The following is a 24143-nucleotide window of genomic DNA, read 5'->3' as shown; positions in this document are numbered from 1 at the left end:
GACACAGCTCAGATGCTGAGGCAGCTCACATGTTAATTCAGCCTGGAATGACAGCTGCTCTTAAATTGGCACCAATATCCCTCTGAACAGAGAGGTCTTGTGCTCTGCTGCTGGCTTTCTGCACACTGAAATGTAAATTAACTTTGAACTGGGGAATCCCAGGTCTGTTTGTTAAAGAATTGAGTAAAAACATCCTAAAACAAGAAAAAACCCTGCCCAGATCCAGAATACAATCTGAAAGGGTGAAGGAGTAAGACAGATTCTTTAAAGTGTTGTATAATCTCTCTCACTTAAAAAAAAATGAATTTCAAAACCAGGAAGTCGTTTTTAATGAGACAGAAATTAATCTAATGAATCTGAAATTCTGAAGACTTTGAAAATTGCTTGCAGCTCTCTTTTTCTGCCTTATGAACTTAACAAACACCAAAACTTAGTAATTTCTTTTAGTGGTCTGTTTAAAAGGTCATGAAAAGCTCAAGTGTCTTGTCTTCCTTCAGTCTTCCTCACTGAACAGTCTTCCTCACTGAATTGTGAACATGTTAATCGTATTCTAGCTTTGCTTCTCTTCCCTAATTGCAGATGTCTTAAGACTGGGTCAAAAAGTTGTCTAGTCAAAGAGTTTGAACACTGGGGTTTAGATTTAAGTTACGGTGTCAGAGAATTGGCAATGGTTTGTTTCTTTTATGTGCATTGGTTTTGCATCTCAAAACTTAACTAGAAAAAGTGTATTGGAGTCCAAATCATAATTTAAACAAGGATCTTTAGACTGAGTAAGTGTTCAGAATAGCAGCTACCAAAATGTGAAGAGAGTAAGTAGGAGAAATCACGTACTGTGATTTTGGCAGGTATAATTTAGTCCCACAGTAAACAAACAGATTCAAATGAAGGGTATATAGGTCTTCATTCTCCAACTACGTCATTTCTGTGAAAGTCATGATGAAGGCACTTGCTGCTACTGCTGTGCAATTCCTGATTTTGTACTCTGCTTGGAATTTGTATTTGAGCTCAGTTTCTGGGTTTGGGGATTAGCTGTCAGTGCACTTGGCATGGATGCCTGCAGTAGCAGAAACTTCCATCAAGAAGGTACCTTTAATCCTTGTTTGTCCTACTTGTGTAGGACACATACACCCAATGGAATCAGCTTTGTAAGACTGCTTCATATGGCTTCTGATGGGCTGCTCTTCATCCAGTAATTTTACCTATTTTGTATTAACAAGTCCACCTGTGAGTTGCTTGGAAGGCTGAACTTCATTGTCTCTTTTGAAAACTAAGTTTCTGTCCCACCAGTAAATGTCTAAATCTGTATCTTTTAAAAATGCGGTTTCTAAATTTTTTTGTATGCGTTTTTTTGCCCTGTACACATTCTTTCCTACTACACTGACGTCAGATTAATTTTGCAAAGTCTTACTTGAAAATTTAACTTAGCCACCAAGCTCTGCTGTTCAGAGTTTGTTAAAGTTAGCCACGCTTGTGAGTTGCTCCAGATGCTGACGATTGCTGGTTGACCTGAGACTCTATGGTATTGGGGAAAGAAACCTAGGAATCTTGAATTCCGTAACTTTGTGGTGTGACTTAATGGCAAACAGCTCTTCAAGAATTAATCCCCCATCTCCTCCCCACCCCCTCCCCCCTCAGATGATGAGTAAAATCTTCATGCATGGTTTAATTCTTTTCAGTGCACTGAAAGTAGTAGGCTTAAATTTAATCATTTAACCTCTCTACTTGGTGCACTATAATTACTTGTGTCCTAAACCATTCAGAACTGCCAACTGAGATGCCATACCCTCCAGCAGTTTGGAGAGGAGGCAGAAATGTCTGAGTGACTTTAGAAGTAGTGCTGTGGTAGCGTATAGGAGTAGTGCCTTTATGGCCTCTGTTGCCAGCATTGCTGTGGGTGGACTCCTGAGTTTTCATTATCTAACATCCACCAATGGAATGCACAATTCATAGCACCCCTCTTCCTTAGTGAGATGTCTACTGAGACTTAGGACTGAAAGCTTGCAGATTTGATGCATTTTTCCTTATACTAAGGATAAATGCTGTCATCTGCAGTAAAACCTCTGAACAGGGTAAGCAGTGAGCAAGCCACTTGTGACTTGCTTCTAGACTTTTACAAATCACTGTCTTCTATAATGCATTAATCAGCAGTAAAAAATAGAAGATTATTGGCCTACTTGTACAACAAGATCAAGGAGACTTGTTGGAGCTCTGTGAGCTTGAACTGCTGTCATTCAGTAGCATGGCTTTGCTACCATAATACTTTGTCTGCAGAACTGCCTCCTCCAAGGGTAGTATTAATGAGGTTAGAGAATTTAACTTTACATTTCAGAAGGTATTTTGCAAAAAAACCCCACCCACAACCAGCACAAAACCCACCATGACAACAAATATTTTAAAAACAAACATGGTGAGTAGATCACGTAATTTTTGTCTTTTGTCTCATTACAGAAAATCATTCCGCTGACCTGAAACTGAAGACAGCTTGCATGTCCATAAAAAAGACAGTTTTAAACACAAGCACTGCAGTTGTCAAAGGCTTCTGACTCTGAGCTATAGATTTCTTGTATCTTAAATGAGTCTAACAGAAGTAAAAACCCCATAAAAATCACTTGCCATTAATTAAAAAAAAAAAAAAACAAAAAACAAAACCAAAAACCACACCTAAATTTCTGAATTCTTCTGGTACAGCTGTGTGGGTTTCTGATCACACCAGGTCATTCTCAATAGCTGTGACTTCTCAGTCTGTTTAGACAGACCTGCCCTCTGGACTTTTCCTGCCCTCTGGACTTTTCCTGCCCTCCAGAGGCACAGTTGGTAGTTTCACAGCACTCTGAACCTCCACTTTCCGCTCTTAGCAGCAGAATTAATGCCCTCCGTTATATGGAGTTGTGCTGGGGAGAGAAAACAGGTCTGTAAAGTGGTGATCCTTCTGCCCAGGTAAACTGGACTCCTGTAGACTGTTTACAGCAGATTCACATAGTTTTGTTGTGCAGAGATTAGTCATGGAATAGTCTGTCTGCTTCTAGGGTAGAGTATCTGTCATGGGTGAATGACTTGAATAGTTGGATGAGTATTTCTAGTCGGGGTGTGGGGGTGAAGAAATATGTGGAAAATCATTAACAATAATTACTGTCCTCTCAGGGAAAGTAAAAGACAAGTATTTTCACTAGTAACACAGCTAGTGCTTAGTCTAGTAGTTAAATATTTTAATTTTTAACTTGTTCTACTTAGGTCTTCAAACTTTAAGCCTTGGCACTACAATTAAGTCTGTATTCTGTGCTCTTTGTGTTGCATGAAGTTATCTCCAGGGTCTTGCTAGGGCTGTGTCTGGCATCACATGGCTTTTGGCCATGCAGTTGCACTATGCAGTTTTCACCAGTGTCTCAAAAATAGGTAATAGCTTGTGGAGGGTCATTGCTAGCTGCCTAGCAAGAGTCTGTAGGTAATAGGTAATGTAATAAATCAAAGATCCTATCAGTACTTGTGGGATATAGATGCTAGTGGAAAGCTTCAGGTACTCTCCTGTGCAAGTCTACACATTCCTAATGTACAGGACACAAAGCTGTATTTTATTCTTGTTCCCTAAGACAGTCTAATACTTTATTCCTTCTATGTAAGGTGCAGTTGCAGAAAACTATTATTTTTTTAGTATAAACTAATGCCTTTTTTCCTACCCTTGAAGAGGTCTTAATGCATGCCTGAATGCAATCTTCTGCTGTGTATGTAGAGACTCTAGGAGGTACGCTGTAGCATGCTGATGAAACCCTAACTGCTGAGATGACTAGAGTATCTGTTTCTGGTGATACCTCTTTTTGCTGATGTGATTGGGATCAGTGTGCTTGACGTATTACCTGTAAGTGAAGAATTCCATAATACTTATTCATCTAACCAAGGTAGTGAACTGCCACAATTAAGTTGAAAACCTGCAAGCAGTAAAGTCATGTGATGTTGTGCACCCTAACTTCATCTGGGATGAAGACAGACAAAGGTTGAAACATAGCTCAGGAGAGAATTGTTGGAAAGCTAGTACTGTTGGACAAAATGCTGTCAGCATGTACTAATATAATATGAGGTTTGGGGTAGTTTGTTGTTTTGTTTGTTTGTTTTGTAATATAGAACGTAAGCACTGAACTTGCTGTTTGTCACATCCGTGACCTGCAGCCTGGTGTGCTGAGAGCTCAGCCATGCTACAGACTTTTTCATCTTACTTGTAGCACCTAACACCTTTCTCTTCTCTCTTACAGACTTGATCCAAGCAACTAATGAAACAAACGTTAATATTCCTCAGATGGCTGATACGCTTTTTGAGCGAGCAACAAATAGTAGCTGGGTGGTTGTATTCAAAGCCTTAGTTACCACACATCATCTAATGGTTCATGGCAATGAGGTAAGTGTAATCAGCTTTCTCCGGAGACTACGTTGGCACTGAGTAGATTCCAAGCCAAAGATGCTAGTAGCACAAAGGCATCTCTTCTAAACCAGTAAGGACCTGAGATAAAAGGGCAAGAATGACTCTTGGTGAACCTTTAACAACATAGTTGGAGGTATGCCAGTTATCTGTCTCTTCATTTACAAAACTGTGGCATAAGAGCAAGCAGCAGCCTGTTCCAGGATGTTGGCAATTTTTGCATTATCTGGGGCTACACAGGATTAAAGACTACCTGGGACTTTTTGACTTGAGTCAAAGTTGATGTTCTGGCAGATGTGTTCTGCCATCCAAATAGCTGCCCTCTTTACGTGAGTGTTAAAATCTTCCTAGAGCTGTAAATTCAACTTGATAGCCTTTTGTATTGTGTTTCCTTGCCCTTGCTTTTTAATTGACCTGTATAGACTGGTATTTCTGCGTAAAAATAAAAAGCATACTTAAAGAGCTTTAGGATTCCTGTGAAACAATTCCTTCCTGGCTGTATATAAAGTGTTTTCATGCAGTGAACTTCTCCAGTGTCACAGCATAAATTTTTATGCCTGTCCTTTTTCTGTTCCAAGTTTTGGCTGATACTCTGATTTGCTTTTTGTAACTGTTTCAGGCTGTTCTTCCCTGTAGTTGATGTTGCGCCTGCTTGTTATTAAAACAGGCTCTCAGTTTGGCTGAAACTGGGGGCTGCTGGACTGAAAAGTCTGAGACTAGCCTGGATATACGGCTTTGTAAGCAGATAAATCTTGTGCTTCCTCAAATTTCTGAGAATTAACCATTTTTATTGCTCCTTCCACAGTCTGGTTTGTATTTTGCACAGGATCCGTGTGTACAGTTGGATATTTAGTAGAGATTCAGGCTAAATGTAATTAATGTGAATGGATGAAAAAGGTTTTGAGGAAGTTATTGCAGGCTAGAAGAAAAATTTGGTTTTTATGTGTGTATGCTGGAACTAGACTGGTAATCCTGCTAGGAGGTAGAAAGCCTTCAAATACTGCCTGTGATAAGAAAGTAACTTTGTGTTGCAGAGATTTATTCAGTACCTGGCATCTAGAAACACATTGTTCAATCTCAGCAATTTTCTGGACAAAAGTGGATCTCATGGTAAGCCTACTCATGTTTCTTGGTTCCTGCAAAATTTTTACTCAAAAGCTGAAACTGTACAACTCACTTAGAAAGTGCTGATTGAAGTCAGGACCAGGTCAGTTATCTCCTTAACTGTTACAGGAGTTAAGAATGAAATGGATAACTTTGTATTTAGTTTTTTGCAGTTTACTCAATCTTAAATGGTAATTTGGTTGCCTGGGGACACTGCACTTTTTAGGAATTGTCTGGAAGTGTTTAACTGGGAGCAGGGAGGAGGCACCAAAAGAACTAGCTGGTTCTCATTTGAGTGGTGAATTTAGAAAGGTCTAGACAGAAATTAAGGAGTTCTCTCTAAAGCTTACAAAGTGTGCTTTTCTACCCTGGCTCTGGAATTAATAGTGAATTTTACTGTTCCTTCACTTAACAGAAGAAAAGCTTGTTTCACGGTAGCTCTACTAGAGAAGAGAGAAAACTTATAGTTCTGCAGCTGTGCGAGAATTATTTGTAGACTGTATGCAGGAATGCTACAATAATGGGCAAGATCAAAGCAATGCAACGTTACTCCCATCTCTTAATGGAGACGTGACACCAAAAAGACTCGAACATCTTTTAGAAGTGGTGACACAGGACAGGAACAAAGCCAAACAAATATTAAAACTCTGCTTGTCTAAGCAAAGCATGCTATGCATGCTCAAAGATACTGGTATTTGGCAACAATGAATTCTGTTAAACGCATACTTTTGTATTCTTTGCCACTTTCTTTAAACTTAAATTGCCATTTCATAGATAATACAGCAGTGTGTCATAGACAATGAGGCATCAGAGTTGGTAGTGTTAAGCCTAAGTTGTCAGAGATGGTTAATGTTGAGATACTAGGGAAAAATACAGTCAATGACTAAGTTGAGGGGTGTGGATTTCAATAAAGGTAGCAAAAAGGGAGTTGTACTAAAGAGGAGGATGAGTTACCTTCTGCACAGATTTCTGTAGCTTAGAGGAAGAAACTTTGAAAGAAATACCTGAAGGATAGACTGTAATACTAACTGTTCAGAAGTTGTATAGGCTTGAAGGTCACTGAAGTTTAAGGCTTCTTGTACAGCATTATGTGCCTTGAAGATCTCTGGTGTAGCAGTTCAAAGAAGGCACTAATCTCTATGAATGTTATCATAATTTCTTTGTTCTGGTAAACCTAGTCAGGGGAATTTTGAAGGTCCATGTAAGAATTGGAGGACTGACATAGATAAAACAGCAGGAATGTTTAAGCTGAAATCAGTCTTTATCCTGGAAGTCATGTACCAGTTAAATAAAACTTTTTTGTTAAAATATCATTTTTACTTGTTAATAAGGGGCTAACTAAATTTGTCATCGAGTAGTGTTACCAGATAACTGTGTAGGAGCCACTAGCAGGTTTCCCCAGGAACCATGCCACTGGTGCACTGGATGAATCTGTTAGAAGTAGAGGACAGTGGTAGATTGTTACGGTGCATCACTGCTGCTTTTTCTTCAGAAGCTGGAAGATGTCTTCTGATGCCTGATCTGTATGTGGAGTTGAATAGCACAGCAGAGATCACATAACCTTAGGGTCTATTGACTGTATATGATCACCTACTTAAAGAATCTCCAAACAAGCATGAACACTACATGTGAAATGTGTAACTATTTTTTGCAGGTTATGACATGTCCACCTTTATAAGGCGTTATAGTAGATACTTGAATGAAAAAGCATTTTCCTACAGACAAATGGCATTTGACTTTGCAAGAGTGAAGAAAGGGTAAGCAAAGTTTAGATATGTAAACTGATAGTGTTGCCTGACCCATGGAAATCTTGCTTGTGGTGTTACGCTTGATTTTAGTCTTAATGGCTTTTTTATTATATTTTTTCTTTAGCCACAGTGAAACACCAAAATGGTTGAATTTCTTAAGTATTTGTAATGTGTTAAAAACTGGACAAGACGGAGAGGAAATACTGTGGGTAGTAAGGCAAATTAGGTAGAAGGTTAACGTAAGGTGCCTTGCTTTTAGTGCTAAGTGCTAAATCCAACTCTTATTAAACTGTGCTGTAGCGAGACTGTGTTTAGGATTTGGAGAAGGAAACACTCTGAAACTTTATTTAGGATGTTTCATTACTCTCTAGACACTTTCCATAAGAAAGATAACTGATTGGAAAGGAAAACTGGAGTGAACACCTGAACGTCTTAGCAGGCTACACAGCAAACAGTTATAAACCGAATAAAGTTGTAAACTACTGGTTTTATTTCCCACAAGGACTGTGGGAGGTTTTTTTGAAAAAAAAAAAAAAAAAAGTTAACACAGCCCAGAGTAATATGTTGGTATTTATCAGAACATTTTTTTGTGGTGAATTGACCTTAACTGGATGCCAGATGCCCAACAAAGCTGCTGTATCACTCCCCTCAACTGAACAGGGAGGAGAAAATATAACGAAAAGCTTATGGGTGGAGTTAAGGACAGGGAGAGATCATTCACTAATTACTGTCACAGGCAAACAGACTCAACCTGGGAAAGTAACTTGATTTATTGCTATTCAAATCAGAGTAGGATAATGAGAAATAAAACAAAACACCTTCCCCCCCCACCACTCCCTTCTTCCTGGAGTTAACTTTAATCCTGATTTTCACTGCCTCTTTCCCCCAGGTGCTTCAGGGGGATGGAGGATGGGAGTTGTGAGCTGTTCATCACCCATTGTCTCTGCTGCTCCTTCCTCCTCAAGGGGAGGACTCCTCATACTCTTCCCCTGCTCCAGTGTGGGTCTCTCCCACAGGGTGCAGTCCTTCAGGAAGAGACTGTTCCAGTGTGGGTTCCCCACAGGTCACAAGTCCTGCCAGCAAACCTGCTCCACTGTGGGCTCCTCTCTCTCCATGGGTCCACAGGTTCTGCCAGGAGCCTGCTCCAGCATGGCCTTCCCATGGGGTGATCCCCAATTCGGGCATCCACCTGCTCTGGCATGGGGTCCTCCATGGGCTGCAGGTGGATCTCTGCTCCAGCACCTGGAGCACCTCTTCCCCTCCTTCACTGACCTTTGTGTCTGCAGGGTTGTTTCCCTCACATGCAATTGATGCATGCGATGCAGTTGATGCAACTGATCTTCCACAGTTTGTTTTTCCCCTTTCTTAAATATGTTATCACAGAAGTGCTACCACTGTTGCCTTGGCCAGTGGTGGGTCCATCTTGGAGCCAACTGACACTGGCTCTGACAGACACGGGGTAAACTTCAAGCAGCTTCTCACAGAAACCACCCCTGTAGCCCCCCTGCTACCAAAGCCTTGCCATGCAAGCCCAGTACAGTCTCTGACTTCTCTAACTGGGACTTTAATGGCTCTAGATTCTCTGTTGAAGCAGACAACACAGCAAGTGGCTTAACACTCACTGAAGGCGCAGCTTAATTGACTGCATGCTAAAGATGCTCCTGCTAATCATGAGTTGCATACAGGATCCTCCCGGCAGTTCTGGTGTATTCTGCAGCTTGGGACGCTGAGCTGATAATGCAGGCATTGCTGCCAGGCTTTCCTTTCCTGCCTCTCAAACTGCCAGAAGGTGTAGGGCCTACTGTGACACCTTTGCTGTATAGCTGGATGCCATTCCCATAGTGGGGACTAGAATAGTTCTCTCTTGAACCTATCTGGAATATGAATCACTAAGAAGGTGGTAGCTTGTTGTATTGATATCTCAGGCAAGCTTTGATCTAGCAGGCCACTGCAGCGTTAGCGTCTTAAGTTCTGTTTGTCACCTAGTGCCTTTGAACACTTCGTGTTAAATAAACTTAAGTTTTGTTGCTGGGAATCCTTCTATTCCTGCCTTTCTATATGTTCCTTGAAAGGCTTTCCATGCATGCTATTTCTGGTGCTTAAACCAAGGTGCTGTTTCACAGTGTAGCATAAAATATATAAGAATAGTGGTGTGCATTTTCAGACAGGAGATGCTATACCTGTCAGTGGCCAGAACGGGGCAATACATAATGGTGGATGGACAGGTTTGTGATATTCGGAGATAAAAATGTGCATGCCTGAAGACTGCTATAAGGCTGAGGGTGGCAATTAAGGAAGGCTACACATACATGACTTCTGTGTGATCCAACTGGAGTAATGGTTCAGGACTGATAAGGCAGGTCAAAGTCAGTGGAAGTGGTATGAAGGAGTAATATAATTAATTAGTACTCGGGAATATTGAGGTAAGAGGCTCTGAGCAAAGATTGCCCTTATTTAAATTGTCACTGAATTAACATGCATGTATTGTGGCACTTCATAGGGAAAAAACCCCAACTTGTAGAGGTGTGTTTTTTATTTCAGTGAGCACAGATATGTCAGCAATGAGTTGACACTAGTTATTCATAACAATGCACAAAGACTTTCAGTTGTCTAAGTACTTCTGTGGCAGTATTTCTTGTCAAGTTACTTAAACTCTCAGTGTCTTCTTTCCATTAAGAGATCAATCTCTTGCATTCATCACTCTAACACAAAACCTTTTCCTCACCTGCTGTCAGGGGGGGTGACTGGATGAAGTATTTTTCATGCCAGCTCTCATGATGGTGTCAGAAGCAGGAGAATCAGACAGTGCTCCAGACATTTGAAATAAATTATAGCTGCTTTAAGCTTAAATTTAGACAACGAATTAGTTTGGGAGAAGGGAGAGGGGAAACTCCATGTCTTCTAATCTGTATTCCTTCTTGCAGAGCTGATGGTGTAATGAGAACAATGGCTCCTGAAAAGCTGCTGAAGAGTATGCCAATATTACAGGAACAAATTGATGCATTACTTGAATTCGATGTATGTATTGAAGCTGACCGAGCATTAACACTGGGCACTGAGTTATAAATGCTGTGTTGTAGTGAACAGGTTTTACCTTGTAGGTAGTGCTTTACTGATCATCCCATCATGTGGGCCAAAAAAATCCCCTTTTCAGTGTCCCACTGAGGTAGTGTGGTGAAGGGTGGCCCTTCCCTGTATGTGTGAAATGTGAAAATTACACTTATTTTTTCTTCTTTGTAGTGGGGGTAGAGGAACAGCATGGGAAATGAGGGACATTGAGGAATGCTGACTTGGGGCTTGAAGTTTCATCTTCTGCCTCAGTGAGGGGAAGAAATGGACAAAACAAAGAAACTGAAGAATCTATGTTTCTGTCTCTTGGCAATCAACTTTTTAGGGGAAGGAAAAAAGCTGTTAAAATACCACATGTATATTGTTTGGCTTCCTCAAAATCTTCATCCTGTTTTCAGATGTAAACTAAATTGGCTAAACTTTATTCTAGACTGTTCATAGAAATAGGTGTCTACAATATATTTACAATGTTATGAAAGTTGGTGAGATTGCTTATCTACCTAAAGGATAAAAACAGGAGTTAGTTGTTGTAGGAGGTACAGTGTAACATTGCAAAGAGGCCTCTGAAGGATTTTATCTTTAAATTCTTCTGTGCGTGGTGGGCAGAAGGACACACTCCCAGGCAGAATGCAGGGCCCACCACAGCTTTCGGAGGAAAGCCTTAGAAGTACATGTCTCACTAATGTGTTTTTCATTCCTTAAATGACATAGAAATTGGTAGTGATCTCAGAAGAGGAGGTATTTTTAATAAAAGAAAGATATTTTAATAAATGAGCACTTATCTTCTGCTGGAAGGGTCTTGACATCATTAACCTAGCTGTATGATCTAGAAGACTTCTGAGGTATTGTTAAGCTCTGCTCTGAACTGACATATTTTGTCCAGTTTCACTAAAGCTTTGTGATGGATGAAGGGTTCAAGACTAAGATGTTTACTGTTGATGGGAATGCTCCTCTGCTGCAGTGAATTGTTTTGGAGTGGGGATAAACGCAATCCTTGATTTTGCTAACAAGAACCTTTCTTTGGTTTCTTTGTGTAAAAGCTTGTATTCAAGGTCTATAACAGCATCAGATACCTGGCGCAAGCTAAAGCTTTTGATTGCATTCAGTGCATCTGTTAGAAATAACTGGTATTTTATTTGTAGGTTCATCCAAATGAACTGACAAATGGTGTCATAAATGCTGCATTCATGCTTCTATTTAAAGATCTTATCAAACTTTTTGCTTGCTACAACGATGGGGTTATTAACTTACTAGGTAAGTAACCTGGTGTCTGTATCTCATACACCCTGAGCAAGTGAAAAACAAGTTTAGTATCTGCTTCAGTTTTTTACTTAACTTTCATTAAAACTACATTTTTCTTGACTGTTCTATTCTGAAGTGAGAGAAAACTTTATACCATAACTTCTTACATTAGTGTTCATCTGAGGCTTGTTGTCATATGTCCTTAAAATTGTACAGATGTCTACTTAAAGACACTGAGCATCTCTGTGCTTAAAGAAATGCACGGTGCTGTGTGAGCTTGCATAATATGTCCTGCAAGTTCAACAAAACAACTTTTGCTATTTGATTGTGTTTTTAAGATGCCCAGGTTCTGCTGTTATATATGCTATGTGGTAGCCTTATATGAAATAATATACTCCTGAATAACATTCCTGATATATCTGAAGGCATGACTGCCAAAGCTGGATCCCCTCCAGAACCCTACCTACCTGATGTGAGCCTACAAAGTCTATAGGAAGCTGTGAGCACGTTCTGAAGCTCAGACAGTTTAGTGTGATCACCAGCATAACACACCTTAAGCTGTCCCTGCAAAAGGCTTTGTTGTGAAGTCTAGAACCAGGAGTTGCTGTAAACTGCAGGAAACATAACTGGACCTGTAGAAAATGAGCTTCAACTATTAAAACTTGTCTGGTCTATACTTCAGCTGGTTCATAAAGACAGCTAAAACCTGAGATTGCTTGGCCAGCATGACTGACCTAAAACTCTGACTGCAATTAGAACAGGAAGAAACACAGAGGTTACAGAGTCTGAACAAGCAAAAAGATGCTTCTGAGCTGTAAAGCTCAAACAGGTTTTTTGTATCCATGTTGCAATGCTTTCTGGTGGCTTCATAGAAGTAAGTCACAGGTATTTTGACTGAGACTATAGGCATGGGAAACTCACGGAGAAGATAACAAATGTGTTGAGCATACCAATTGGATTGAGATTTCGCTGTCTGCTGCTACTAAAAGCATAAGTTCAGGGTGAAATATGTGGCAGTTGTGCTTGATAATGGCCATGAACCAACTTTAGAGAGCTACTCAGGTGGAAAAAGTACTGGGTTTTTTGAGTAAAGACAGCTTAATAGAGGATATTAGCATATGTTTAAGTATCCTTAATTACTTGGAATTTTAACTTTGGGAGCTACTTCACCTGCTTATGTTTCATCTTTAAAAACCTTGTTTACATCACACACACAATGCAATGGCTGGTTGGGGTTCAGTTTTCCAGTCTATATAATTCTTTAGCAGCTCAGCAAGTCCAGCTTCTAAATTCTACTGAGGACCAGGAATGCCACTAGATTAACATCCCAGTAGAAAAATGTTAATGTAGTAAAATATTCTTGAAACGTGATTTTCCTGAAAACTAGAGTTGTTGATGAATGCAGACCTAATGTAAGATATCTTAACTGAAGCTTGTCAAATTATTTCTCTAGAGAAATTTTTTGAAATGAAAAAGGGCCAATGTAAAGATGCTCTTGAAATCTACAAACGATTTCTTACTCGAATGACCAGAGTATCAGAATTTCTTAAAGTTGCAGAGGTAAGTGACTTCTATTTTTCTGGAGTCTGGCACTTAAGTATTTTGTGAATTTTTTTAGCGCTGATGTAAAATATTAATTGTAATTGTTAAAGCATCCGACTCTCTGTGTATAAATGTGAGGCAGTGTAGAAGTTCCTGGATCTGCTTGTTCAGCTCTTCTTGAAGTAGTTAAGCCCTATTTAGAACTTCCACATGTCTCTACTCTGCAGCCAGCCTCAACTTTCCTGGTGATGTAACAGATGTCATGACTTCAACCATATTAATATTTCTTGGAAATGCTGTAATAAATGCATGCTTCTAGGGCAGGGTTGAACATCAGAGGAAGATAGAGCAAATAGGGAAAAAAAAGGTAATGATTTTATAAGTCTGCTTGTTAAGTCTTTGTAGCCAACTACAAGTTAACTGGAGTGTGAGATTTTCCTGGTTTTGATCCTTGTTATCATCCTTTTATGTGGATAATAGAAATATTACATGGTTAATTAACTCTTTTGCTGGGCTCTCATTTGTGGTAGTTGGCTCCTTGGCACGAGATACACATTTTCCATGTTTCATGCTTCATTATAACGGACAGCAGTAATGAGATGAATAAAAATTTTGTTTCTTTGCTAATTTACTTAACTATCTATGAAGGAGCCTGCTAGGCTCTGGAATAGCATGTAATGTTTGATATGGATGTTGAACTTTAGGGAGTGAAGTATTTTAGACACCTATAGGTCAGTTTTGCAGGACAGGGATTATAGTGACTATACTTCAGGATTACTAGGTGCAGTGGAGCTTGTTCTTCTGCAGAAACTAAACCAATAGGCACTTTGAAGAGCCATAGTGAAGCAACAGGAACTAATAGAAGATTGTAGACTTAAATCTCATCTTGCTGTATTTGAAATGCTAGGAAGGAAGTGTGGCACAACAAAGTGACTTCAAGTTTAGCACTTCTTAAATGATGTCTTCCAGGATTTGCTCTTTGGCTGAATTTCGGAGAACTTCATTAGGTTAATCAGGTATCTGGACGGTATGTGTTTGGCAGTTCACTAATGCTGGCCTCCAAGACAACAGTGTAAGACCAGAAAGCACTGCCTGACTTGCAGTATGGACTATGAACTTTACCTGGGTGGAATTGAACTTCTTTTTTTTTTTTTTTTTTTTTTTTTCTTTTAATGGGTATTTACTTTATTCTTTAAAAAAAAAGACTGCTGCAGGTTGTTGAAGAAATTAAGGCATGCTGCAGTGGAATAATGCACTTATATTTTACTCTTTTATATCCACAGCAAGTTGGAATTGACAAAGGTGATATCCCTGATCTTACACAGGTAAGCTTCTGTCCTGGTTTTGACTGGGATAGAGCTGATTTTTCTTCTTAGTAGCTAGAATAGTGCTGTGTTTTGGATTCTATATGGGATTTGGTATGAGAAGAATGTTGGTAATATACTGATTGTTTTAGCTGTCGCTAAGAAATCAAGGACATTTCAACTTCCTGTGTCCTGCTAGTGTGCAAGAAGCTGGGAGGGAGCAGAGCCAGAGCACCAGACTCAAATTGGCCAATGGAATATTCCATATCATACAACGTCATGCTCAGGGTGTAGATGAAGGTGGGCTGGGAAGCTCGCTCTCTCTTTCCAGGATTGCTGTTTCAAGATTTTTCTCTTCTCTGGGATCACTAACTGGGAGTGGGATGGGCACTGGTCAGTGGGTGATGAGCAATCACATTGTGCATTTTTCGTTTGTATTTGCTATTATAATTATTTTTGATTTTTAAAATTTCAATTATTAAATTGTTTTTATCTCGACCTATGTGTCTCCTTAACATTACTGCTCCAATTTCCCCCCATCCCCGTGGCTGGTGAAAGATGAGCGAGCAGCTGCATGATGTTTGGCTGTCAGCTGGCTTTAGATCGTAACAGCTTCTCTAGTAGTCTTTTTGGATCTGTGTAATAACTAAAAGTTCTGTAATAAGCACACCAGGAGTGTAAATGTTGGTATTTACGTAAAGTCATGCCACTAACATTTTAAAGCCTTCCCAACTTGCAAATAAGAACTGCCCAAAGCTATTTTTGAAGACTGATGTAACTAAAATAATGTCTTTGTGATGACTTTTGACCTATAGTTGAAGGGTAGGCTGTCTTGCTTTTTTCCTTGTTAAAGGACAGATTTTTGCAGCTTGTAGCTGAAGTTCATTTTTGATGACAGACTATTCAGCAGTTGTGGTGTGACTTGCTTCATAATGTGACCCTGACACAGTCTTGGTCCAGAGACTGAATTCAGAGCTGTACTAGCTGTCTTGGTCTAGGTATAGTGAACTTAAAGTTTAAATGATGAAGTTGTGATTTGATTGCTAGATGCATCAAAACTTTTAACATCAAAATTCACTTACGCTGTAGCTGCTTAAATTCTATTGTGCTGGTCCATTTTCAATATCGCTTGGAAATTGACCTGAGTGCCTGGCTTCATATTTAATGTGAAAAGGATATTTACTTGGAGGAAGAGATACATGCTAAAGAGTTCACTTATGTCAGTTTTGATGCCAGTAAAATTGGAACAGAAGATCAGCCCAAACCACTTAACAGCTAAGTGTAATCCTAAGCATTCATAACCTATGAATGTGTAGTCTCAAAAGCCTGGTTTAAATCAGCATCAGAATAGGGATTCTTGTGGTTAAAAAGCCAGTTAAAATTTTTCAAAGTGAGACATGATGTGAAGGTGGAGAGTTTTAATCTTTATGGGTTTCAAATACTACGGAGCAATGAAGTCTGGCCAGTCTTTCAGCAGAGGAAAGCTTAGACTTCTAGCAGTGTGGAATACCAAAACCAGTTCTGAAATAGCCTAAGTATCGTGTTTACCTAACTGTGCACGTCAGGGGCTCTTTTTTAACAAGGTCCAGTCAGTCATGAATGAAGTCCTTGAACCAGAAGAACTCACCTTAAGCTCAGTTAATTAAATGTGCTTTCTAAATTCCTGTAGCACTTCATGTTTGTTTGTGTTGCATCAGCCTTGTGGAAAGGCTTCCTGCTGGGACTGCACAAGCCCTGTTCTGCATCATCAGTCAGTGCTGCACTTGGCTCAGCAGCACCTTTAGTTACTGCTACCAGAGGGTCCCTTTCACCTCATGAACCGATGCTTTAAAATAGAAAAGAATATAATAGTTCCTTTGGAAGGAAGGGATCTATAACGATCATCTAGTCCAACTGCCTGACCAGTGATCTCAAGTAGTCCGTCATAGCTGTATTCTTCCAGAGGTTGCTTGGTACTCACTTACTAAGACTAATCTGCAATATGCTGTAGATTGTGTGTAAAACCTAATCAGTGTGTTTCAGTGAGAAATAAACCAACAATGAATAATAAAACTAAATTTCAGCAAATAAATAATATGTGTTGTATATAATACTAATGGTGTACCTAAATTCCTAAAGGAAGCCATGGCAATAGTCAGTAGTATTCAATAAATGGATTGTGTAAATCAAAACAAGTGGTCACAGTACTGAATAACAAGCTGATAGCTGTCAACTTTGGACTTTCTAGTTTGTCTGCAAGGTTTTGGAAGCTGAGTCGTCATCTTAGCAACTAAAGAGCTTGGCTTATTTTTGTTTATTAACAATTCTTAAAGTATGGCAGTTTTCCCCAAATACCTAGTGGAGGAACCCATATCTAAGGTTCCACCATGATGCTGACTGATAGAATAGTTTAATGTTGAAGCAGTATCTAGAAGTTAAGCAATGTTCAGTGCTGCAAGTCAGATACCAGTCAATATTTAATTTCCAAATTGTTGTATCTGGGTAGAAGTTTTCTGAAGCTTCATCTGTGAATTCTGTTTGATCGATGAGTTTCATATTACCTTGCTGGCTTTTAAGAAACCTGTGAATAATATATTGGAAAGCTATTTAAAGTGTGTAGAGGTAGCTGGTAACAGGAAATAATGGATTTTTTTTTTTTTAAACATAGCTTTCTGTTTACATGTTTAAGTAGGCACAACTTGCATCTTACGCTATAGCCTTTTTGAATACATAGAGATCTTAATCTTTTTTTTTTTTTTTTCTTAGCAAATGACAGCCTTTGCTCATCTTTTTCTTGCTGCTGGAGAATTTTTGTAACTAAGTCACTTGTGTTTAACCAAATCCTTTCTTGTGCTCAAATAAGTTGAAAATTAATAAATATGCCTGTAAAAGCAGCAATGGTTAAGGTATTTCTGCATTGTGTATGTAGGTGGGACATATTTAAACTCAAGCCATCATTTTAGGATTTTTGAGCATTTTCAGTTTCTGCATGTGTGAAGTTACCTTACTGCTCAGTTTTAATGCCAAAATTAATATGCAGACACTGTAAGTACACTTAGCTGTGCATTGGTACTAGCAGATACTAAGCATCCTGAAACATCTGATTTAGCCAGTCAGCTGGTTTTCAGCATACTGTACATGGAAACAGTGGATAGTCTGTTTTCAAGCATCACAAATTGACTTTTTTGATGCATATATGTACTCTGAAATTAAAGACGTTGTTTATGAAAAACACTGTAGGTATTGCTGTCAGGAATTGTGGTTGATTTGAAAGAGACTGATAAAGAGAATTCCCCATTTAAAGACTGTACCATTGATGAACCGGTAACCCTGATGAAATACTTGAGTATTATATGTTACTGTATCTCTCAAGGGTTTCCTTTTTGCTTGTTGATCTTGTAGGATTCTACTTCTCTGGACTCTGTTTTTATACCGGAGTAGCCAAGCACACTGTCTTTTGCATTTACAGCTGTTTTTCCTATCTACCATTGTAACAGCAAGTGCATGCCTGGGGATATTGCCTGACCACAAAAAGTTGCTTAAAATAAAACCTAAGATCGGGAAGGCTTGAAAAAGCTTAGTTTTTGCAGATGTCTAAAATAGTAATCTTTCTGAATTTTGAGTTAGCTGTTGGGCTTAGTAACCTGCACCTGGCTACCGTTTTGAGAAGAAACAGCTATAAAGTTTTGTGATGTTTTGGGAGCCTTGGACCAAAGATAGCTGCTTCTGGGGGCACTGGAAGGGACTTCCAGTTTTTGTTTAGACTGCAATATTATCTAACCTCTGATCATGAAAGAGGTGTTGGAAGTCTGACTAAAAGCAAAACTGAAAGGATGATCTTGATCGTATTACTCTTAAAATTAACCCTATGGATGCCTGTGCTGTTGTCAATGTTTAATACTGACTCAAAGCATGATGAGCAACATATTTAGGCTTCAGGTGCTGTTTAGTAGAGGTAAATGTTTTCTCTCTGCAAATCTGGACAGAATATTATCTTTGAGAAGCTGTCTTTCCTCAATAGTTCTAGCATGGAAATCCACTATTTTCACAGCGTTGTAGATAAAATAACAGCATGAGCATGCACATGGTGGACTTCAGGGGAGTTGGTGCTGGATTTCAAAGTATTATTAGGTCAATGCAGTATGTTTAGAAGTGTGTCTTTCTCTTTGCTTTCAAGGCTCCTAGCAGTCTCATGGAGACCCTTGAGCAACATCTAAACTCACTGGAAGGAAAAAAACCTGGCAACAAGTAGGTATATATGTTGTACCATGTCATAACAGTAACAGTGTGAGACTAGCTGATGTTTAGCTTTGCCTCCCCCAACCTCTTGTTGTATCTTATCTGGGAACTAAGCTGTGGTAAGGCTAGGCTTTTCCTTTCCCTTACAAAGTAATCTTAATGGCAACTGGGTTTTTTCCTTACTGGGGGATGGGGGGAAACAATACACTGAACAACTAGACACTTTCCAAAATGAAGTAAAACTAACTGTGGAAAACTAGAAGGAACTGTTTTTCCCTGCTGCTAAGGCTTTTATCATCAAAATTTATTTGTTTTCTAATGGCTTTGCATCTTCTTACTAGATATGTGTCATGGCTAAGTCTAGAAAGGATTAAGCTAAACCTGTGTTTTCTCTTTTACTGTTGCTTTCCTTGCAATTTAGCGAAGGGTAAGTACATATTTTACATATCACTTGCATGCAGACATGTGGGGTTTTTATTAAGATGTCTCGAACACTTGAAATAGATATCTTCTTTAAATTGTACCTAAATTGTTGCTTGCTTTTGTATATAGTCAAGTTCTTTCTGGTTGTTTCTGTCATAGCTCCAGATCTTCTAATCAGTTCTACAGCTCCTAGGACTTACCCAATCCAAGTAACCTATAGGATGGATGCTAGTTCAATACTGGTGCAGTTTTAACTTCAACTCCTCCTTTCATCTCTTAGATCAAAGCTCAAAAATTATGTAGCAATATTTTCATACCTCATAATGATGAGAGTAAACAAATGCAGTTATGTACATTTAACTTACTTAAGATTAAGGCTCTGTCAGTTAGTTTTAGTGTGGTTTTCTTGCATGTGGGAGAACTTTCAGCTTGGGCTTTCCAACTGTTACCATACTTTTAAATATCATTATTTTAAAGTATCTCTGACTTTCTTTAAAAGAACAGTAGACTTTGAAAATTCACTGATTCATCCTCAGAAGACTTATGTTAGATAACTGCTTCCATAGTGGAGTTATTCTGCTGCTGTTGCATGATTTTATAGTATGGTGGTGACATCTGCACAAGTAACTTTTCTTTTGGCTCCTGTAGGCCTAAAAGCAAGACATTTGCATGCATCTCTGTCTTTTCTCCATTCAGTAGAGCTTATTTAAAGGCAGAATAATCCTATGGTACCAATTAGCTTAAGAGATTAATTTAAGATTCGAAGTAAAAATTTTTATTCTTTGTCTAAAGTGGCACATGGAAGTTTGAGAAATGGGGAGGGCATGCAGTTGTAGAGATCTTCAGAAAGCTGTCATACTTAGATTTTGGCATTTTTGCAGGAGTTTTGATGACCAGAAACACAGTTTCCGAAAGTGTACTTATCTGAAACCCCCCTTTTTTTTTCTAGATCTGGGGCTCCTTCTCCTCTGAGCAAGGTAAATACTGCCAATTGCTGTACTAGTTAATTCTTGTTCATATGATATGCTTTAGAACATCTTAAGGGCATAAAGAGTTAAATTTCCATCTCCTAATCTGCTTTTTAGACTTTGCCGCCTTGGCCCCATGTAATTGACAAAATCACATCTTTTAATGGCCTTGTAAATCATGGCCCCATAAAAGTGCTTCACTGATCTGTAGGACTATAGCACTTATACCAGTGCAGGATGCTAAGCGGCTTTGACGGTATTTGATGGTCATGCTTTGTGAAAGTGTAAAAGATACACATATCTTTATCTCGACTTCCTTTTTTTTTTTTTTTTTTTTTTTTCCCCCTAATCCTCATGTCAGTGAGAAACTGACTCTCTAGTGTTTCTCTTCCAAATTCTTCTGTCCACTTGCAGTTTTTTCGGAGGAAATTCTGACTCTTAAAACCACATTCATGTGAAAAGCCAGGAAGAAAACTTTCATCTCATATATCTAGTTTCAGAATTGACCTTAATTAGTGAAACTGCTCACCTTAACTTAAAGCAAGAGTTGCTAGTGAAACTGTCTTGTTTTGAGTGTCAGATAAGCTAGTGAGCTTTATGGTGTTAGTAATGGTAGTTCCTCGTATCCCTGAAGCATTGCCAGGTGACATAGTTCTGTGTCTAGTAACAGGTGTTGTGCTCGAAAAACTCAATGAAAACTTCCGAATCTGAGGAAGGCAGTTCAATGGTTGATTCTAGTGAAAGCTTTTAAATTTAATTCCAAAAAGCCTTTTTAAAAAAACAAACAAAAAACTCACCTGTTCAGTACTGCAGCAGTTGGTGAGAACTACATGATAGATCAGAAAGTGTTCTTACAACTTTAACCCCCCCCTTCCCCAATTTACGTGAAGAATTTGGACCACTCTAGTCTCAAACCTTTGTGAAGCCTTGAGTAGAGGCTAGAAAGCTTATATCCATCTCCTGCTAGAGTAGTGATGATGGGATGGCAGTAGGAGAACTCAAAAGAAAATTGCTTCACATTTGCAATGGTTTTTCTTTAGTGGAAGTGGTCAGAATGGCAAATGGTACTAAACACAAGACCTGTTTTCGTTCGTTAGGAAAAGGATCTCTCTGGCATGTGAGATGCTGTAACAAAGCTTGTACTATCTTTTAGAATTAAATTGACACTCTTCAAGGTAACTTGAGTCTTCAAGTGCACAGAAGAGTTGCAGTATACTCTCCTGGGTGTCTGTCCTTGCAATATTTAAGGCATCTTTATCCAGAATTGGAGGAGCTAATGAAGCAAAATCGTAGGCTGAGGTGTCTTTTGTATCTTCCCAAGGACTTAAGTGTTAGGACTGTTGATGGCTCTTTAAACTCTCTTCAGCCTGATGGTTTATGTACACACTTTTAACTTAGTTTCTAACCATTTCTCTTCTTCCACCATTTCTATGGTTAGAGTACTAAGGTGCTGCTGTGGAACAGCAGGTATTTCATTCTGTGAACAAAATGAAGGGTCTGACAGATGTAGAAACAAACCCACAAAAATACTTTGTTCCTTCCATCTTGTGGATGGTCTTAAAACTGAGAGAAGGGAGTTTGCTGGGAAGCAAACTATTTTCTTGGAACTTGCTAAGAATCTTTTGACACATAGGAACTGTTAGTTACCCTAATTGGGATTTTAAAAAGCAGGTAAGGCAACTCAAGATCACAAGTTTCTGAGTTACTTGCCTAGATGTTGGGTGAGTCTTGAACCCAAGGGACTAAAGCTCATGTGAGACTGGCTGCTGGTGTCTGCAGATGCTCTGAATGCATGCGATAGGTGTTTCTTCTTGAGCGAGGCTAGGTGGAGTCACCTTGGAGTTTCTCAACTCCACCACCCCCATAAAACTTAGCCCAGTCTTCCTTAAATTCTTTCAAGGGGGAACAGCTCAAAATAAGACCTGATGTCAGAATTGGATTTTTAAAGTATGTGAATCTGTGCATGAGTTGTTTGTAGAGAAAGGCTGGTCTATTGAATGTATATTTAAAATATTTCTCCAGTCTTCTCCAGCCACAACTGTTACATCTCCTAGTTCTACTCCAGCAAAAACTATTGATACATCTCCTCCAGTTGATCTTTTTGCAACTTCATCTACAGCTGCTCCAGTCAGGTGAGTTAAGTTAAAAAGCATATTGGAGTTACTGAGCTTGATCTAGATGCCAAAGTCACACTTGTAACAGGAGGCTTACCTGCAAGATTTTGCTTACTTTATAGGTAGTGTGCAATAGTATTGAATGGACTATATTTTTCTACCATTATAGATCACAAATGAGCTCTAACAAAAAAAAAGTAAAAAGATTGTGGCTACTCTTGATTTGCTTTCAGTGCAGTAGTGACGTTGTATCATTACCAACATAAACTTTAATTTAATAGACTGAAGTAACGTGCAAATCCAAAGTAGTCTTTGTCCTTCAGTATTCTGTTTCTAAAACTGCTGAATTAAGATTACTTTTTCTTGCTGATTTCTTCAGATCAGCTAATGAAGCACAAAAATAATGAAATTTTGGAGGTTAAAATAAAAAATAAATATTGACCATTGAGAAAATCTGAACCTTGCTTTCAAGTCAAAACCAGAATAAACTGCTGTTGCTCATTGTAATGAGCAGAAATGAAAGAACTCTAGACATGTAAAAGCTCTAAGCTTGAATCAAAAGTCCGAAAATGTGACTAACGTCAAGAAAATGTCAGATAAGTATTTCAGTGAAGAAGGAGCTTCTATTGTTTATTAAATGAACAAAACTTTGTTTCCTAAGCAAGTATCTGGGTGGTTTAAACCGTGGAAGTTTTACCAGCTCTCCTCTTCTAATGCCTATTTATTGCATGGAGATGCACATTCCCTGCTTTCTGACATGGCACAATAAAATACTGAAGTAGAATTGAGCTTTTTTCAGTTGCAGCAGTTCTTTGCTCTGTCCTTAGGGACCACCTGGGATTTTGTTTTTTGGTTTAGCGATTTTTGTTTTGTTTTGGTTGTTTGATTTTTTTTTTGAGGGATTGCAGAAGTCTCATAGATCTGGTATAATGTCATTGTCAAGTAATTGAAGTAAGTTAAGGTCCCATCCTGGAGTGTAATGTACTCTTGGCACTTGCTGTAGTAGAGGTGTTTATGGCCACTGCTCTAATCCTAAGGCCTGAAAATAAATGTGTCTCTCAATGGTTTCGTCAGTCATCTAACCTAAGGGTAAATCCAGTCCTGATTTTCAAAAAAATTTTAAAAACTGAATTAAAATGGATTAATTCCTCCAGTATTTAATATCTCTTTTCCTTTCCTTTGCAGCTCTTCCAAACCATCCAGTGATCTTCTGGATCTTCAGCCAGATTTTGCTGCAACTGGGCAGGCGGCTCCAGCAGCCCCTGCTGGAGCAACTTCATGGGGAGGTAGGGAAGCCTCACTGTCAGCATCTCTTCTTGCAGTCTCCATCTTCTTGCGTGAACTGAAACCTGGCTCTTTCTCTACTAGCACAGGATGTTCCCAGCTCACTCCCAGGTTTCTGCTGACCTGGCAGTCAGGCATCCCTTCACAGCACAAAGCTACTCCTTTTTTCCAGGGATATGCATAATAGTATAAGCTGCTTATAAGGGCCTGACTGCAAAGCTGGGGGGAGCCAGGATTATGTGACTAAAAGTGAGCAGGAAGGGGATGGCTGAAGGTGAACAGGTAGGGTAGACACTTTAAAACAGAAAAACTAGAACTGCTCATATGCTTATTGACAAGTTGAGGGCAGAAATCAGTTCTTCTGTTCATAAAGCAAAGCCCAGAGATCAGGAGGGAGAGGATCAAAAATATCTTTTAAAACAAAAATGCATCTAAAGCCAGTGGTGACAAATCAGTTATGCTGCAAGTGTGATTACCTCTGACAACCCTTAACATACTATATTAAAGTCTTCCTTGTCTGCTTAGAATAATAATATGAAAATAGAAGTAGAGGTCCAACTCCTTTCAAATAGGAATACCTAACCAGCTCTCTGAAATCTGAGCTCTGTGGTGAACTGAGCCTGTTGTTCCAGGCAGCAGTAGCAGCTGGTGGTCTGAAGGGGACCACATTAAATGTAGGCTGTGTTCACTCCTGTCCTGTGAAGACAAGGAATTAGGCC

At 39.1% G+C, this 24143-nt stretch overlaps 1 protein-coding gene across 1 annotated transcript in view; it reads left to right on the top strand.

Annotated features, from left to right (window-relative positions):
• The window catches only part of SNAP91 (synaptosome associated protein 91), a 73368-nt gene that overhangs the window by 15570 nt on the left and 33655 nt on the right, over positions 1-24143 (top strand). Inside the window, exons 3-14 of the mRNA XM_074895970.1 lie at positions 4245-4387; positions 5443-5518; positions 7167-7269; positions 10185-10278; positions 11472-11583; positions 13025-13131; positions 14397-14438; positions 18574-18644; positions 19057-19062; positions 20008-20035; positions 22049-22158; positions 23326-23426. Coding sequence (XP_074752071.1) covers positions 4245-4387; positions 5443-5518; positions 7167-7269; positions 10185-10278; positions 11472-11583; positions 13025-13131; positions 14397-14438; positions 18574-18644; positions 19057-19062; positions 20008-20035; positions 22049-22158; positions 23326-23426 — 993 coding nt within the window. The remainder of the gene's footprint in view (positions 1-4244; positions 4388-5442; positions 5519-7166; positions 7270-10184; positions 10279-11471; positions 11584-13024; positions 13132-14396; positions 14439-18573; positions 18645-19056; positions 19063-20007; positions 20036-22048; positions 22159-23325; positions 23427-24143) is intronic.

This window comes from Athene noctua, chromosome 1 (assembly GCF_965140245.1).
Source record: "Athene noctua chromosome 1, bAthNoc1.hap1.1, whole genome shotgun sequence".
NCBI lineage: Eukaryota > Metazoa > Chordata > Aves > Strigiformes > Strigidae > Athene > Athene noctua.
This window is presented reverse-complemented; position numbering and strand designations above follow the sequence as displayed.